Raw genomic sequence first — 18,157 nt, forward strand, 5'->3', positions numbered from 1 at the left:
CAGCACACACCCCACCCTTCCTTCTGGACTTACCAGCTTGATGATCTTGATGAGAACCCAGTTGTTGGTGGAGGATGTCATGAGCTTGAAAAACAGCGGGGCCAAGGACAAGTAGTTCTTAGGGTTGCGACGTGCTAGCTCGCAAATAACATTAACAGCTGCAGACTGCACCCCTGAGGACCAAAAGATGGGCCCACATCAGCAAAGAGTGGGATGTTCTACAACCAGGGTGTTGTTTCTGTTAACATGGGTATCCCTATTTATAGGGACCATCCCCATGAGTAACAATCACACACCCAACACAGCAAAGGAGCCTTCCTACCTACAGGGATACCCTGGATAACAAGAACTTGTGGTACAGGGGGTCTGTGGAACCTGCGTACACTCAGCATGTGGCACAATTCCTGGGCTTTTCCGAAGACACACTGCTTCTGTTCAGGACCGAAACAGTTTATCTATGCCCTGTCCCTTAAGTAACATTTACGTTTTATGTTTGCTGCATGTATGCATATGGATCACACGTGTGCAGAGCCTGTACACCAGAAGGGACTGAACCTGGATCATCTGCAAGAGCAGACCGTGTTATTAGCAGAGCCCTCTCTCCAGCTGTACTTTCCCCTTTAGCTTTTATGTTTTCTTTCTGGTATTTTTTTTTTTTTTTTTTTTTTTTTTTGCTTGCTTGCGACAGGGTTTCTCTGCATAGCCTTGGCTGTCCTGGCACTCTATAAACCAGGATGACCTTGAACTCACAGAGATCCACCTGCCTTTGCCTCAAAGTACTGGGATTAAAAAGTGCACCACCACCGCCTGCCTCCCTTTTTGTTTTCTTGAGACTGGGTACTGATGTGGGAGGGAGACTCCACAGTGGTCTCCATCCACAAGTTGCCCATGCTGACATAAGCAGACCTGAGTGGGATTGTTTCCTTGGTTTGCCACTGCTGCCCAGTCTGGCAAGGGTGTGTGTGGGGGAATGGACATTTGTTTTCTTCCAAGGAAAGGTTCACAGAGCCCTGGGCTAAAGAACACACTGCCTTAGAATGAATATTCACACACGCTCACAGAAGCACACACGAAGAGTATCTTAGCCCCGATCCCAGGGAGCCCCAGGCTTCCAGGGTGACAGCACTGCTCTCTAGGGCTCCGGCTTGCCCAAGGCATCAGGGGCTAGAAAAAGGGAACATCAAGTGGCAAATGATGGCCAGTCCCCCCATTTGTCCTGGCTAGTGAAGCTCCAGCAAGAGCTGAGATGGAAGGAGCACCTCTTGGCAGCTCAAAAGCTGTGCAGGGTCGTGAAGAGCACCCCACTAAGGGTGCCACCATACGCAGCCCCAGCCATTGCTTACTTTTTCTGAGGCAGGGTCTCAGGGAAGCAGGCTGGTCCTGAACTCCTGACCCTCTGCCTCCACTGCCAGGCATATGCCAACCACACTTGCTCTATGTAGAGCTGGGGATGGGATCCAGGCTTTAGCAGGTGCTGGGTGAGTGTCTTATCACCTGAGCCCCAGTCTCTGGTCTTAGTCTATAATTCAGGCTGACCTTATAATTCTCCTGCTTTATCCTGCCAAATAAGTAGCTGAGGTAACCAGCAAGACACCACAAGGGAAATGAACTGAGTGCCTGGCCCACCATGGATAAGCTTACTACAGATACTCTTCCATTACAGGCCAGGAGGGACCTGGATCCACAGACTGCTAGCCAACAGCCTACAGGCTGGATTGTGAGGCTGAACTTCCTGCTGTGAACCCACCCAGCAACTGCACAAACACTCACCCGCCCATGAGCAAAATGCCCAGTCTGAGAGATGTCACGGCACACTTTGTCTCCAAAGGCCTGTGCTAGGCTGTATGGTCACTGTAACTATATGGTCCCAGGCTACAGAACCTGTTCTGTTGCAAAGTGTACTCCTTTTAGGAAGTCTGGGTATGTTTAAGTTTCCCAGGGCAGCGTGGCATGGCACCTTACTTATTTTCCAGCCCCATCTCCTCCCAAGTCTCTCTGAGGGACATAGATGTGACACAGCACCGTGTCTCAGGCTTCAGGACCCCAGGCAGCACAAGCCCAAGAAGGACACAGTAGTTACTTTACCTGTGTGTCTCATCTTAAAGAGATGTTCCTGAGCTCAAATCCTAAATGACCACAATTTTAATCAAATGACATTTAAAGCCTCTACATGTTCCCCAGCCACTCAAGGCTCTTGGGCTAGATGTAAGGCCCACAGCACCCTGAACTGCTCAGTCAACTCTGCAGAGGTGGGAGATAGCAAGACTCACTAGGCAAAGCTGCATAGCTTCCAGGGAACCCTTGGGCTCCACTGACCTTAGAGCAAGCTGGCTATGATGCACCTGACAATCCACTCAGGCCAGAAGAGGCCCTGGGAGCCATGGGAAGTTCTACTCACTCTGTGAACTATGGCTTGTGGACTAAAGGAGATTTGCAGTGGGGATACAGATGCCTCCCTCCATGCCCCACCCTCCCATCCTCACAGGAGCTGGCTAGGCAGTTTCCTGTTACCAACCTGGGTCTGGGTCTTCCAGCTTCTCCTTGAGCCGGGGGAAGGCGGGACGCAGCGACTCGGGATACTTGAGGAACACTTTGTACATGATCAGGACTGCCTTCTTCCTGATGTACGGCTTCGTGTGAGACATCTGCAGGGACACTAGGACGGTCAGCAAGTCACCTGCCCAGCGAGTCGCCCAGCACCCCTTACTCCCTCCACAACCCACCTAAAGTAGGCCCTGCTGCCCTCAGGTTCCATGTCAGCCTCCCTCCTGCGTTAGACATGCCAGCCCACAGACTGCCTTCACGAGTCTGCTCCAGGACAGTCTCCGCACTAACCGCTAGCAGGAGTACCCTATCTCATCAGGCTCTAGGTGGGCTCTGTGCAAGCCGTGCATCCTCTCTATCACAGGGCTGGCAACTATCTGGAAAACCTCACAAGCCACGCTGCTACCCAACGGGCTAAACAATCTGTCACAACAGAGGCAGCCACCACAGAAGGGCATAGCAGGTCCTAGTGGAACCCTGTTTACAACAGGTACCTGCTAGATCTGGGTAAGACAGTGGGCTCTGCCCCCTCCCCACAATGGTACTGATGAACTTTGAGATTCACCAGGCAGGATCAAGGCTGATTTTTGCTTGGTCCCATCCACCCTGGCCACACACCAGCCACTTCGAGGGCTTGTTTCTGTCTCCTCAGAGCGAGAGTTCAACTCTGGGCATCGCTGGATGAAAGTAAAGGGTGGCGCAGGCACACACAAACTCACCAGGGTCATGATGTCATTTGCCAGGTCTCTGGCAAGATCTGGGGTGACAAAACAGGACAGACCAGTCAGTGCCACTCCAGTGTCGTACTGGCTGGGGCTGCTCAGGTCCTGCAAGGGGACAGCAGGAGCGTCAGTGCAGTCCCCTGGGACCATCTGATGTCTGTATCCCAGTCACACTGCTGCCCAGCAGGAGGTGGCGTTTCATAGCTCCTCTGCTGCCATCAATAGGAACACAGTTTGGAGGCAGAGGACTAGAAAGCTCCACATAGAAGCCAACAGGTCTCTGGTCTCCTTGGGGACAGAGACTACTCTGTAAGTCACAATTCCTAGGCAAGGTCTGCCCAGCTCCTGGAACCTGACTCTATTCAGGGATTCCCCATGATACTAGGGACAGTCCTCTGGCTGTTTACGAGCTGAGAGGCTCTGGACCAGTGTTGAGTTCATCCTTCTAATGAGCCAGGGACCTGAGGCAGAAGACTATCCCTACCTGCCTCCATTTCTTCTGGTGTCCTGACTCCCCGCTCTCACTAAGGCAGTGCACCTGTCATTGAGGGCTCACCGCTTTCGAAGGGCTTCCCAGCTATGTCATGGACACCCTGGGGTGTGCTGAGTAATAACTGGCAGAATATTGGAAGCTTTAAGGCCTTTGCTTGTGCAGTGGGATCAGAAAGCATCAGAAGCTACACACAGCCAATTGCCCTCAGAGGCCAGACGTCACAGCCCAAACAGACAGAGAAGAAAAGGAGTGAGCAATGAGAGCACTGCCCTTCCAGGCTGTTTTAAACTGCACTGGGACTGCAGAGGCCTGGGACAACATGTGCCTGTGCTGAGTCAGCACACAGGTCCCTGCTACACAGACACCAGGGCCTAGTCAGGACATCAGCAAATGCTAAGGACAGCAGTAACTCCAACCTTCTCCAAGCTCCCATGTCTCTTAAACAGGGAGGCCTAACCCCTGGCCTCACACACTGGAAGCACACAGACAGCTAGACACTGATATAGCCAGAGCCAGTCTCAGCTCCAAACCAACCCCACTCACCTCCCTCCTAGAGCCCAGTTTCCTCTCAGAGCCTGGCCTCTCAGATGCAGCTTCTCCCCACAAGGCCCATACATCCAGGACCTTGTCCTTTAGAAGGCCCCGCCCACCTGGATCTCTACTGCTCCCAGAAGGACCCAGTCACTTAGACCCCTGTTCTCAGAACACCTGACCAACCCATGATCTGCTCCTCCAAGTGCTCTGGCTCACCCAGGCCTCCTGCCTGAATGACTCCATAACCCTGACACACTGCCCAAGTGGCTCGCCATGGTACCACTCAGCCCTGCACCTCCAGCCTCACCCTCAGTCAGGATCCATCCTTACCAGCACCAAGAGCTCCCTATTACACTATTACACCTGACACCTACCTGCCCACAACACACTCCTAAAACCCCAGCCTCAAGACGAGTGGTGGGGGTGCATGCCTTTAACCCCAGCACTTGGGAGGCAGAGGCAAGCGGATCTTTGTGAGTTCGTGGCCAACCTAGTCTACAAGAGCTAGTTTCAGGACAGTTAGGGCTGTTACACAGAGAAACCCTGTCTCGAAAAATCAAACAAAAACAAACAAAAAACAAAAACCTGAAGGTTGTGCTGCAGGGGTCATGCCCTTACTCCAGCATTTATGAATATAGGGTCTGTCCTATGACAGAAATTATAAAGGGTCTGTAGCACAAGGCAGGCAGGAAGGGGAGGGGCATGGCCAAGAACATCCACAGGCACTGGGGTTCTGGAGGGACTGACTGTAGCTGCCCTGCAGTACTAATGGGGAGTGGGGAGGGACATGCAGAAAGCTCCAGTCTCAAGCCCTCCAGAGGTAGGAAATATGAGCAGTAACATGGTCTTCCAAAGCTGACCCAGGTGGGGAAGTGCACCAATGACAGGGCCCTCAGTGGTCGACTTCTGTAGCTCACTTGAGTGGTAAGAAAGCATCAGGGCCTACCTTGCGGATCTGGTTGGTGGTCAGCATGATGACATCGGTGCCTTCGTGGAAGCACTGGGAGGCGGCAAGGTAGCCGACACGCTACAGAATCAATAGCCACAGCATCAGAGCCAGAGCCACCTGGAGCCCGTGGGGCCACTGCATGCCCACAGGAGCACCCAGCAAACTCTTGTGGACAAAGGATGACAACAACGGAGCACCTGAATCTCTTAGGAACTCCTACAGAGAGGGACAGGCTCCAAGGCTCTTCCCTAATGCCCCTCTCAGTATGTGCAGACAGTTCTACCCACTCTGCTGTATACACATACACAGCAGGCAGCCCCTGGTTCTCGTGATTACCTACCACTCCATCTCTCAGAAGAGGGACTTGTTTGGGGGCTGGGTATGTTCAGCATATGGCACACATGCATGGAATAAAACAGGTAACGGAAAAATATCTAAAGGGACAACTGTGTCCAAGGGTGTCTACCAGAGGCTATGAAAAAACCCGCCATGACAATGACCCCACTAGGTATCAGAGCCCCTGAGACAGCAGTGCTATCAGCCTTGGCCACCTGGGTCAGGTATGCTCCAATCAAACACTGTTACTGTTGTATAGGGTGGCACACTCTGTCATGGCAACACTCAGGAGGCAGAGGCAGAAGACTGCCATTCAAGACCAATCTCAGCTACAGGGGGTTCAAAGCCAGTCCACAGTGTGAAAAGTAACAGTCATCCCTAACCAGTGTCAAGCTTGGCGGTGGTGGCCCATGTCTTTAACCCCAGCACTCGGGAGGCAGAGACAGGTGGATCTCTGAGTTCCAGGACAGCCAGGGCTACACAGAGAAACCCTGTCTCAAAAAACAAAGTAGCCGGGAGGTGATGGTGGAGTGAAGGGTGGCTGGTACTCCACCTGCGCTGTCCTCCAGCAGAAGTTGCCGCTACCTCATCCATCTCAGGCCCTCTCCACTGGCAGGGTGGCTACGTGACACTTTCTGGGCAAGCATGCTGTCTCCCTTCAACAGCAGGACCACTGGCCACAGGACCCCCCTCACTCAGGGTCTGCACACATAGCATACCTGCCTAACAGACATTCTGGGTCCTCACCTTGAATGTGAACTTGGAGGCGCTCATGACTTCAATGATGTTGAAGGCAGCCCAGCTGATGTCGTACCCAAGCATCTGTAACTGTTAAGGGGGAAGCACGGAAGTTTGTACTCAGGAGACAAGGCGCGAAGGTCCAGCCACAATCAGAGCACTCATGTGGGGGAACAAAAAGCATTCAATCTGAGCATACAAACTTCATCCACCACACTTCCTTGTAAACTTTTATATTTTCTTTCCAACAAATGACTCTCACAAGGCTGGAGGTGCTTCAGAGGGAGAGTTCCTCAGGGAAGCAGCACCACCTAGAATCCTTCACAGAGAATCCCCCTCGCTCTGAGGGTGTGGCTCAGCAGAAAAGTCCCTGCCTGGCATGTGAGAGACTGGGCTTCCAATGCAGCACTTAAGTAAACTAACAAGGAGAGCTGGGTGGTGGTGCACATGTCTTTAATCCCAGCACTTGGGAGGCAGAGGCAGGAAAGTCTACAGAGTTCCAGAAGAGTTAGGGCTGTTATACAGAAAAACAACCCCCCCCCCCATCTTGAAGAAAAAAAAACAAAAACAGTGCGTGTGCATAGGTAAGGTGCAGCTGCCTAGTAGAGCACTTGCTTCAATGGTACCAGGCTCTGAATTCAATCCAAACACTGTTCAAAAAACAAAAGGGCTAACAAGAAGACTCAGCAGATAAAGACACCTGCTGCCAAGTCTAATGACCTGAGTTTGAGTCCTGTCACTCGAATAATGGAAAGTCAGACCCTGCAAGTTGTCACTTATACAAGCACCATGACATACTTGCATATACACACACACAAAAAAGTGTAATTTTAAAAAATTAAAAAAGAGAGCTGGGCGGTGGTGGCACATGCCTTTAATCCCAGCACTCGGGAGGCAGAGGCAGGCGGATCTCTGTGGGTTTGAGGCCAGCCTGGTCTACAAGAGCTAGTTCTAGGACAGGCTCCAAAGCTACAGAGAAACCCTGTCTCGAAAAACCAAAATAAATAAATAAATAAGAGCTAGCATGGTGGCTCATGCCATTAATTGGAGGCAGAGGCAGGTGGATCTCTGTGAGTTCAAAGCTAGCCTAGTCTACAGAGTGGGTTCCAGGATAACCAGGACTACAGAGAGAAACTATCTCAAAAAATAAGTAAGTTAGAGAAGGGCAAATTTTCCTACAATGGTTAGTGACGGCCTTGTGCCACACTCTAGTACAGAGAATCAGCATGGTACCTGTCTCCCAACCTAAGGAGGAATGGGGGCAGATGTCAGCCACATCCACCTGCCCTGTAGCCAAAGGACAGGTTCAAAACTGGAGCTTCTGCACCACATGCCCAACCTGCACAAGAGCATCAGGCAGGACTCTGCACAAGCCTTGCGCTGCACACAGCAGCAATGTAAGATGGACAGACAGACAAGCAGGCAGGCAGGCCCACAAGGGAGGCACTCACGTAGGTGAGCTTGCAGACGGCATTGGCCTTTACAGCGATGTTGTCCTGCTTCAGTTCCTGCTTGATCTCGTCGATGCACTGAGAGATGTACTTGGCCTGGGTGGGAGACAGCAGTGTGATGCGAGACAATCAGTGGCCAGGCCAGAGGTGGCCAGCAGGTGCTCAAGGTGGGCAGGACGGAGAGTCGAGCCAGCTTGGTTGCACAGAGACCTAAACCCTAGGTGTGTGTCAAAGTCCAACTGGGCACCTATTTATTCTCTACTGGTTGGAAAATCCAGCACAGGAGAATCTAGGGTTGGGAAGTAGACACATGGAATTGGGAGAGGCTAGTGACTCTTCTCGGTGACAGGAAGGGAAGGCGGAATTCTGGACCTAGGTAGTGTTGCAGTCACCTGCCTGATCCACCTTTGCTACAGAGCCCACTGAACCCCCTTTTCCACCCATGGGCTGCTCTGCACAGTCCTACTCATTGGTATTCACCCTTGACCTCCCCCCTCCCCTGGCACAAGCTCAGCAAATACACTAAAAGACTTTTTGGGTCACACAGGTCAACCTAAGAGGACTGAGGCACAAAGTCCAGAGAAAGTGAGATGTGGGCCCTAGGCAGTGCCGCCTAGACCACTCTGGGACAAGCACAAAAGGAGTCAAAGCAGCCCCCGGACAGCAGGAGCTGGAGGAGGCGCTGAGGTGCAGCCACAGCAGGGCATGGAGCCTGGCTCTATCGTGACAGCAGAACCAGCAACCCCATCAGAGGTGCAGCACTGCACACCCCAGAGCCCTCTACCACACTCCCGTGGGTATCAGCTTCCACCCCAAGGCCCCATAAAGCTGACCTAATAGGCTGCTTGTGGAACCATCACTGCCTAGGGTGTCTTGTTCCTAGCATGGGGAAGAGCCACAGTTGTTCAGCACCCTCTCAACAACAGATTGGTTCACTTTGGCCTCTTGGGTTTCATATAGCCCAGACTGCCATGTATTGAACTCCTGACCCTCATGGGATGGCAGGCATGGGCTACCATGCCTGGCTAATCAGAGTACTTTCCTCAATATTTTATGATCTGGACTGAGTCCAATGGAACAAGTGTCACCATAGTCCACCTCAAGACACTAAATGACACTCGGGGATCCTTGGCACCACCCTGCTGTAGGAATGACCTTGCCTCTCCCTACAGAGAACTGGGATTGAAAAGGGAAGAACCCAAGGTCAGCATCAGTGAAAGGGGTGGACCCTCAGCTGGAGGGAGTGTGGAGCTTGAAGAGTAAACCAAGTGGGAACTCAAGAAGTGCCAGAGTTCCGTTTGGCAAGTGATACCTGCCCAAATACTCAGAGCAGCGCTCCACCAGGACTCAGAAGCTGCATGTTCACAGTCTCTGCAATATCCTCCTGGTTTTCAGGAGGGAAGGCCACTGTTGCCCAAAACACAACCTAAAGAGACTCTACTCCCCAGGTTTGGTAGGGCAAGCCTGTAATCACAGTACCTGAGAGACCGAGGCAGGGGGACTGCCTCAAATTCCAGGCCAGACTGGATTACACAGCAAAGTCCCTGACTCAAAAACCCAAACTAAAAAAGAAACAAAGAGGGGCTGGAGAGATGGTTCAGCAATTAAGAACAATGGCTGCTCTTGTAGCGGTGAGTTCAATTCCTAGTAATACTGGCTCACAACCATCTACAGTGGGATCTGATGCCCTCTTCTGGCATAAAGGCATACATGCAGACAGAGAACTCAACATTAAAAAATAAATAAATCTTACAAGAAAAAGGGTTGGCAAAATTGCTCAGAGGTTAATAGCTCTGACTACTCTTCTAGAGGTCCTGAATTCAATTCCCACAACCATCTCTAACAGAATCTGATGCCTGCAGGCAAACATGAAGGCACAACACGGAATACATTAAATATGGCTCAGTGGGTAAAGCGCTGTTCGTGCTGAGGACATGTGCAATCCCAGGTGGAGACAGAAACTTCAGGAGTAGTGGACAGGCCAGCCTGTCCATATCAGGAGCGTCAGAGATTGCCTCAGATGTGTACTGCTTGCCACACACGAGCACTCAGGAGTGTAAGGGCTCTGGTATAATGTAATTCACCCAGTGGATTTTTACAGCCTTGGCGCAGGAGCTGAGGTTGTTAGGTATAAATCCCAGGGGGGAAACAGAACAGAAGAGGGAAAATATTTTTTTTTTTTTTGATTTTTCGAGACAGGGTTTCTCCGTAGCTTTTGGTTCCTGTCCTGGAACTAGCTCTTGTAGACCAGGCTGGCCTCAAACTCACAGAGATCCGCCTGCCTCTGCCTCCCAAATGCTGGGATTAAAGGCGTGCGCCACCACCGCCCGGCGGGAAAATATTTTTTAAAACAGCAACTCAAACCACTCCCCATTCGGTGAGAGACAAGAAACTCACACTTTAGCCAGGAGTGGTGACACATGGTTTTAATCCTACAACTTCAGGTGGCAGAGGCAGGTGGATCTCTGTGAGTTCAAGTCCAGCTTAGTCTACAGAGTGAGTTCCAGAACAGCAAGGGCTACACAGTGAGACCCTGTCTTGAAAAACCATACAAAAATAAGAAAGAAAAGAAATTCCCAATTAGCAGCACGGGGCTAAGGTGCTCCTTCACTGGGCCAGGGTCTGATGTGCAGCTCACAAGGACTATAACTCAAGTTCCAGGGCATCCAGTGCCCTCTTCTGGCCTCTCCAGGCACTGTGTGCCCATGGTGTACAAATATGCATCCCTTATCCCAACTGTCATGATACCCATGCCTATATAGAGATATTCTATCTCAAAACATAAAATAAAAACAACAGCAACAAAGGTATGCTCCTGAAAACAAACTCTGCAAGCTGTCTTTTGACCTCTATATGGACACTGTGGCCTGTCTAGACACAGCAGGGCTGTTATCTCCTCAGGCTGCAGGTGCATTCCTGTCATCCTAGTACTTAAAAAGGTGGGGGAGGCAGGAGGATCTCTGAGTTTGAGACCAGCCTGGGCTACAGAGTGAGATCCTATCTCTAAAAGAAATGAAAGCCAAGCCTGAACCCAAGCTTGATCCCTTGAAACAACATAGTAGTAGAGAAGAGACAGACAGACAGACAGACAAAATAAAAACAGGGCAGACACACTTTCTCCAGATACTTTTGTTTCTGTGGTGCTGGGGGGAAGATGTCCAAGGCCTTGGGCAGCCCAGCGCCTGCTCACCACTGTTACACCAAAGCTCTGGACTTCGCAAACATGCCTCACTGTGTAGCCCAGGCTGGCCTTAAAGGTGGACCTTCCTGCCTGTGACAACTGGCTTTGTAAAAGAGGGGGCTACTTTCTCAGGCTGATAAGGCAGCTGCCAAACCCAGAGAAACCAGGCAGAAACCAATGGCCCAGCTTGCACTTCCTGGTTGAGTACTGAAATCCTGGTTCCCCAGGTGAGCCTGGCAAGGGCGTTGTCATAAAAAAAACACAGAAAAACCCAAGCGTCCGATAAAGACTATACCAGTGTAGGGTTAAGACAGCCCCTTGAGGGGGCGGGGTTTGCCTCGGGCGAATGCCTACAGATAAATGGGCGAGCGGGAGGCGGCTCCGGCTCTTTCCTTCCTACCTCCTGTGCCACTCGGGGAACTTCGGTTCTGTAAGTTTATCATTAAAATGTAAATATTCTTTAGTATCTGCATTGCATTTATTTACGCCGATACATACCAGCCTGCTCATAAGCAGGCAGTTGTGGCAGGAGGGGCTGACAAGCAACATGGCTCACGTCTGGGAGATAGGCATACTTCAACTTCAGGACAGGAACTGGTCCATGTGGGCAAGAGCCTCCTTGGGTTACTGTCTAGGCGAGCACAGCTATCACTCATGTGGCTCCAGGGGGCACCCACATCCTGCGTGCCCCAGCATCCAGAAGCTCACGGCTCCTTCCTTCCCCTAGAACTTGCTGCAGTCTCCCAGGCTCTGCCATTTTCCCCTTCCTGCTTCCCTGAGGACCCGATGATGAGACGGGTCCAGACGATCCAAGATGGTGCCCAGTTCAGGATCCTCAATTTGATCCCATCTGCAGAATTCCTTCTGTCACTGGAGGGCATGTGTTCACAGGTCTCACATGGGAACCTCTGGTGGAAAAAAAGTCAATCAGGGCACCCAAGTCACCCAAAGTAGGAGCAAGACTGAGACAGGAGCTGTGGCTCCTATGGCTTCAGCGGAGAAACCAAGAGATGGAGAACTGGCCCCACCTGCAACACAGAAAGGGAATGTGGATGTGCAGGGAGCCTGGGAAGTAAGGTGACAGGTGATATCTGGAGACTACATGGAACCCAGATAGCAGCATAGGAAGCCTAGCTTACAAAGAGAAGTCCTGGGGGGAGCTAAAGCCTCTGTATAAGCAAGCAAATTGAGCAAAGGAAACAGGATCCAAAGGGATTCCAATATCTGTCCTTTGAGTTAATCAACAAGTTGATGTCAAGTTCAGCCTGGGCAACTCTGCATAACCCATCTCAAAATGAAAAGTAAAAGACAGTGCTAGGAGTGCGGCTCAGAGGTAGAACCCCCCAAAAACCAGGATTCCCCCAGCAGTAGTTTGGTGGTGTGGTCAGGGGTGGAGCCCCTGCCTAGAACCCCCCAATGAGGACTAGAGATGTAGCTCAGGGGTAAAAAACACACCCATAAAGAACTGGCCCAAAAGTTCTACTAACACAAAAAGACAAACCTGGGCAACACAGCAACACTGTCTAAAAGTAAAAAGTAGAGAACATCCAGCGGTTAAAGGCACTGGCTGCTCTTCCAGAGGTCCTGAGTTCAATTCCCAGCAACCACATGGTGGCTCACAACCACCTGTAATCAGATCCAGTGCCCTCTTCTGGTGTGCAGCCATACCTGCAGGCAGAACCTTGCATACATAATAAATAAATAAATAAATCTTTAAAAAAAATCGAGAGCATCAGCCATTTGTGCTGGGCACAAAATAGGCAGGAAAAGAATGGCCAAGGCAGAGCAAAGGACACAGGTAGCTTCAAGCACAGGTCACAGGAACAGCCACGAGCTCCCAGCCTGTCAAGGAGCCAGGCTAGTATTTATTTCAAGCAAAAGTCTAACCCAGGACCTGGAGCAGCCCCTGACCCTGAGGACAGGACTGCACACACCTGTGGGTGGCTAGACAAAACATGCTATGGTGGTAGCCAAGTCCAACAAGGTCAGACTATTGTGGTGAATGAAGTCTGGTTACCAGCTGGAGCAGAATGGCAGGGGGCTTGACACACAGGGTACAGATGCATGGAGTCAATCCACCTCCTTCCTGATCAAGGGGGAGGTGTTTGAGAGTCACCTGGGATGTCACCATCAGTCACTAATGGGGTGCCACAAGTACCAGAGAGCACTTCTGGTCCTAGAAGTTCCTAGAAACTTCCAAGAGCCAGGCAATGAAGCAGGACCAACAGTAGCAAAGGATATCTTCTGGAAATCTGGAAATCCTAGCTCTATAGACATTGCCACAGAGAAGACATGTCTCCACCCAGCTCATGGAACATTCCATCAAAGGGGAACAGCTAAAAAGATAGCTACACCAGCATTTCAGAAACAACTAGGCTGGCCTGATTGCACCGTACAGACCGGCCAGTGCCCAGAGGAAGCTTACAGAAAGAGCTGAGCTAGCCGGGCGATGGTGGCGCACGCCTTTAATCCCAGCACTCGGGAGGCAGAGGTAGGCGGATCTCTGTGAGTTCGAGACCAGCCTGGTCTACAGAGCTAGTTCCAGGACAGGCTCCAAAGCCACAGAGAAACCCTGTCTCGAAAAACCAAAAAAAAAAAAAAAAAAAAAAGAGCTGAGCTAAATGCAGCGGGATGTTTGGAGACCTGGCTTGCTGCAGAAAAACTTACTCCATTGATGAGACTGGGCCCTGGGGGCCAGCTATTAAAGCATTTGGGTGGTTTTTTTTTTTTTAAACATTTTATTTATTTATTATGTGTACAATATTCTGTCTGTGTGTATGTCTGCAGGCCAGAAGAGGGCACCAGACCTCATTACGGATGGTTGTGAGCCACCATGTGGTTGCTGGGAATTGAACTCAGAACCTTTGGAAGAGCAGGCAATGTTCTTAACCACTGAGCCATCTCTCCAGCTCCTTGGGTGGTTTTTAAAAAAAAAAAAAAAAAGAAAGAAAGAAAAACTTACTCCAGGGGGTACTCTGCAGTTTTGCTTTTTTTTTTTTTTTTTTTTTTTTGGACTTTCTGCAAGGTATCTAGGATAGAGGCCAAGGCATCATGCCTGTTATGGAAGTGGCTGCTTTGAAGGAGCGGGGGAAGCTGAGTGGGAAGGATGCTTTCTGTTCTTATTTAACAACATCAAAAGTGTGTTAAAAAAAACAATTAAAGGGGGCTGGAGAGATGGCTCAGTGGTTAAGAGCACTGACTGCTCTTCTAGAGGTCCTGAGTTCAATTCCCAGCAACCACATGGTGGCTCACAACCATCTGTACTGAGATCTGGCGCCCTCCTCTGGCGTGCGGGCATACATAGAAACAGAATGTTGTATACGTAATAAATAAATAAATCTTTCCAAAAAAAAAAAAAAAAAAAAACAATTAAAGCCGGGCAGTGGTGGCGCACGCCTTTAATCCCAGCACTCAGGAGGCAGAGGCAAGCGGATCTCTGTGAGTTCGAGGCCAGCCTGGTCTACAAGAGCTAGTTCCAGGACAGGCACCAAAGCTACAGAGAAACCCTGTCTCAAAAAACCAAAAAAAAAAAAATTAAAGTTTTACAGGAGGATAAGCAAGCACAGCGCACCTCTAATGCTAGCATTCAGGAGGCAGAGGCAGGCGAATCTGAGCGAGCTGGAGGCCAGCCAGGGTTACATAGTGAAGTGTAGCTCAAGGCAAAGATGGAATATGTAGCTTAGTAATAGAGCTCTACCAAATACCTGGAGTCTCCCAGGTCACAGCTGGTGGGAGGTGCTAATGATTTAAAGGCTGGAGATGAGAGGTGGCTGAGCAGTTAAGAGGGCTTGCTGCTCTTGCAGAGGACCTGAGTTTGGTTCCCAGCACCCATGTCCGGAGGCTCACTACCAACTGTAACTACAGCTCCTGCAGGCAGATCCAATGCCCTCACCTGGCTCTGCAGGCATCCACACACACGGCAGACACACAAATACACACTTATTACATAAAGGAAAGTAACCTTTGAAAAATAGAGAGCTGGTTAGTGGTGGTGCACACCTTTAATTCCAGCACTTGGGAGACAGAGGCAGGTAGATCTCTGAGTTCGAGGCCAGTCTAGTCTACAGAGTGAGTTCCAGGTCAGTCAGGATTGTTACAGAGAGAAACTTTGTCCTGAAAAACCATAAATAAAAGATCATCTCAAAAACCAACTAAAAACCCACAAAACTTCCAGAGTGCACATACCTACACTTCAAATACTTGGGAGGCTAAAGCAGAAAGATTACAGCTCCTAAGCCAGTCTGGGTTGCACAGTGATATCTGTGTCAACCACACTGCCAAGCAAGGGATGGTCACTGCATAGCTTCTGCTGCAAGGCTGCCCAGCAGTGACTGCCCTGCATCAGCACCCCCAACGGAGCAAGTGCCCACAGTCAGTGCTGGGCCCCCGACAACACACTCAGGACCTTGACAATGGTCCCCAAGCAGGAGCAGGATAGTCTCCAAGAAGGAGGGATGCTTAGCAGTTAAAGGTAGGCTCACAACCAATCTTAGAATGGCCAGGCGGCCAGTGGCAGAAGCCATGTACATGAGGCCTTGGAGGGCTTTCTGCACCAGCCCCGCTCTGCACTACTGAAAGCACTCCCTCCACTGTACACGTGTTTCACACCAAAGACACTAGGGAAAACAACAACCCGATGTTATATATAGCACGCCTCTATGGACACCTGTGGAGCAGGCACAGGCCATCCACACCAATTCCCAATGAAGACAGGCGCCTTGGGGTGGGGATCATGAAGAGCAAAGCACAACACAGGCTCCTGAGGCCATGGCATACGCCCCTAAGAATCAGTCATCCCAAGCCGGGCGATGGTGGTGCACACCTTTAATCCCAGCACTCTGGAGGCAGAGGCAGGCGGATCTCTGTGATTTTGAGGCCAGCCTGGTCTACAGAGCTAGTTCCAGGACAGGCTCCAAAACCACAGAGAAACCCTGTCTCGAAAAACTAAAAAAAAAAAAAAAAAAAAATTTCAGTTATCCCAGCACTGGGTAGGCTGAGGCAGGAGAATCATGAGCTTCAAGCCAGCCTGGGTTATGTACCTAGCTAGAGCCTGTTTGAGGAACCCAAACTAAAACGTAGGTAACCTCTCTGCAGGGCACTGCTGCAGGCTTCCCAGAGGACACTCACTGACCGGGTGAACGGGGAGGAATGAGGAGGCATGGGCTCCCTTTCAGAGCAGAGGACCACAAGAGAGCACAAAGGAAAGTTCAAGTTTCTCAGCAAAATGCAGGCCAGTCATCTACTTCCACTGGCGTAGCAACCCGAAGAGGGGCGCTACAGAGAAACTATCGTCCCAGTCAGGGGTCTGCTTCCTGAACTCTGTGTCATAAGCAACCAGGCCCAGAAGGTCCTTGTCCCGGGTGCCCCCGTTCAGGACGGCCTTCCTGCACAGGCCTGTGGCCTTCCACTGAGTCAGGCGGGAGGCGGCCGCTATCTCACTTCTCCTTAATCTAGGTCACAGGCTGGGGGAGGAAAGGAAGCAGGCTCGTGGTCACAGCTTAACTTCTGGAAAGATCGCTCCTACACCCTGACTTCTAGGCTTCCCCATTCCAGGACACCCCTGGGACTCCGGCTGCAAACACTGGTATTTCGGGGGATCGGGGGACACGAACTGAGACCTGGCAGGCTTCCCGACAGGCCCCAGACGGCAGGCTGGACCCGTGCCTTGGTTCCCTGGGAGGGAGGGTCACCTGACTGCTCTGCTCCCAGAACCTTGGCCTAAGCACGCACACCGCCGCGCTAGCTCTCTGGGAGACCGGCTCCCCTGCGAGCAGGTAAACTGAGGTCAAGGGGTGGCCTCCACTGCAAGACCTGAACACCGGGGCCTCTGGCCAGCGCTGGCTCCTAGTGGACAGGGTGGAGGCCCGGGGAGTGGCCCCTGGTGACGCCAGAGGAGACACCGGAGCCGCTTGGGGCAGCGTCTGTTTCAAGACGACAGGAGCTGCTGGGGGGTAAACTGAGGCCAAGCGAAGCTGCGCAGCGCTGCGGCTCTCGAGCAGGCGGCACGAGAATGGCGAGGGGGTCGAGGAGGCGCCTGCGAGGCGGGCCAGAGGCCACGGGCGGGAAGAGCCGGGCAGCCCCGCTCCGCGCCGGCTCACCTCGTCCTCCTTGTGGTTGCGGATGCCGCGCACCAGATCCTGCAGGTTCTTGTCGAACATGCGGTCGATACTGCCCTTGACCATCTTGAGGGCCATCGCGGCGGCCCGCGAGCTGCGGCCTCCGAGGGGAACGCCGCCGCCGCGGCCCTGGGAGGCGCAGGGACGCGGCGATCACACCTCGGGCGCGCGCTGCGCTGCGCTTCCGGCCGCCGCGGAGCGGGTGACGTGGAGGCCAGAGCGACGGCTGCGGCCCGAGACCAGTCCGAGGAGAGGGGCGGCCAAGGCGGTCCCGCTGCTACAGCCCCCTCGCCTCCGAGCTCAGGGCCGTTCGCAAATGGTGGCCAAGATGGCGGTGGGTCAGCTGACGGAGAGCCTCGGCGTCCCGGAAGCCCCGCCCCACCAGGAAGCCCCGCCCCCGCACTGCAGTTTCCTTGACAACCACACGCCACCCAATAGGAAAGCAGACACCGCCCGTGGCCACCTTGCGGTTCGCCCCTTCCGGTGCAGCGCCCCGAAGTCTCATTGGTGAGCAGCACCCACGGGTGTCCTAACCGCGCCTCCTAAGGCGGACTCCAAGTGTGCGGTGGGGGGCTCCCCACGCCACTGAATGACAGCAGTGGACGTGGTCTGGTGTAGGCGCGGCGAAGTGAGGGCGGAGCTCCCACGTGGAACTTATTCCGCAAGTTCCTGGTGAAGAATTCCTCCAGCTCTGCCTTTTCTGAGTCTAAGAGGTGACGCGGCGGGAATCGTTGTCTGGAGTCAGTCAGAAGTCCAGAGGCTGAGACTGGAGCGTCTGTACGAAACCCTGTCTACCGCGCCATCAACCTTCCTGTCATCCTAGCACTCGGGAGGCAGAGGCAGGAGAATCCGAAGTTCAGGGCCAGTCTTGAATACTGTAATGGCTATACACAAATGTAAATGTAAAGATTGGGGACTGACACAGCAGTAATGCCCCTGCCTCAAATCCCTCCGTGAGGAGCTGGGGGCGTGGTCATTCATCATGAAAGCCCCTGTGAAACTGGGTACAGTACAGGATCAGGGTGTAGACTTCCTCTCAGAACCTCAGTGAGGGGTTAAGGTGAATGGCTCAGAAGTGAGTCTTATACTGAGT

At 52.1% G+C, this 18,157-nt stretch overlaps 1 protein-coding gene across 1 annotated transcript in view; it reads right to left on the reverse strand.

Annotated features, from left to right (window-relative positions):
• The window catches only part of Ap3d1 (adaptor related protein complex 3 subunit delta 1), a 35,172-nt gene extending 17,757 nt beyond the window's left edge, over positions 1-17,415 (reverse strand). Inside the window, exons 1-7 of the mRNA XM_041668972.1 lie at positions 17,047-17,415; positions 7,768-7,863; positions 6,326-6,406; positions 5,240-5,320; positions 3,264-3,371; positions 2,516-2,645; positions 34-173 (exon numbers count right to left, since the gene is read on the reverse strand). Coding sequence (XP_041524906.1) covers positions 34-173; positions 2,516-2,645; positions 3,264-3,371; positions 5,240-5,320; positions 6,326-6,406; positions 7,768-7,863; positions 17,047-17,142 — 732 coding nt within the window. The 5' untranslated portion in view covers positions 17,143-17,415. The remainder of the gene's footprint in view (positions 1-33; positions 174-2,515; positions 2,646-3,263; positions 3,372-5,239; positions 5,321-6,325; positions 6,407-7,767; positions 7,864-17,046) is intronic.
• Between the last annotated feature and the right edge of the window lie 742 nt (positions 17,416-18,157).

The sequence above is a fragment of the Microtus oregoni genome, unplaced genomic scaffold (assembly GCF_018167655.1).
Source record: "Microtus oregoni isolate MIOR12 unplaced genomic scaffold, Mior012 000019F_ref0000042, whole genome shotgun sequence".
In the NCBI taxonomy this organism is placed as follows: Eukaryota; Metazoa; Chordata; class Mammalia; order Rodentia; family Cricetidae; genus Microtus; species Microtus oregoni.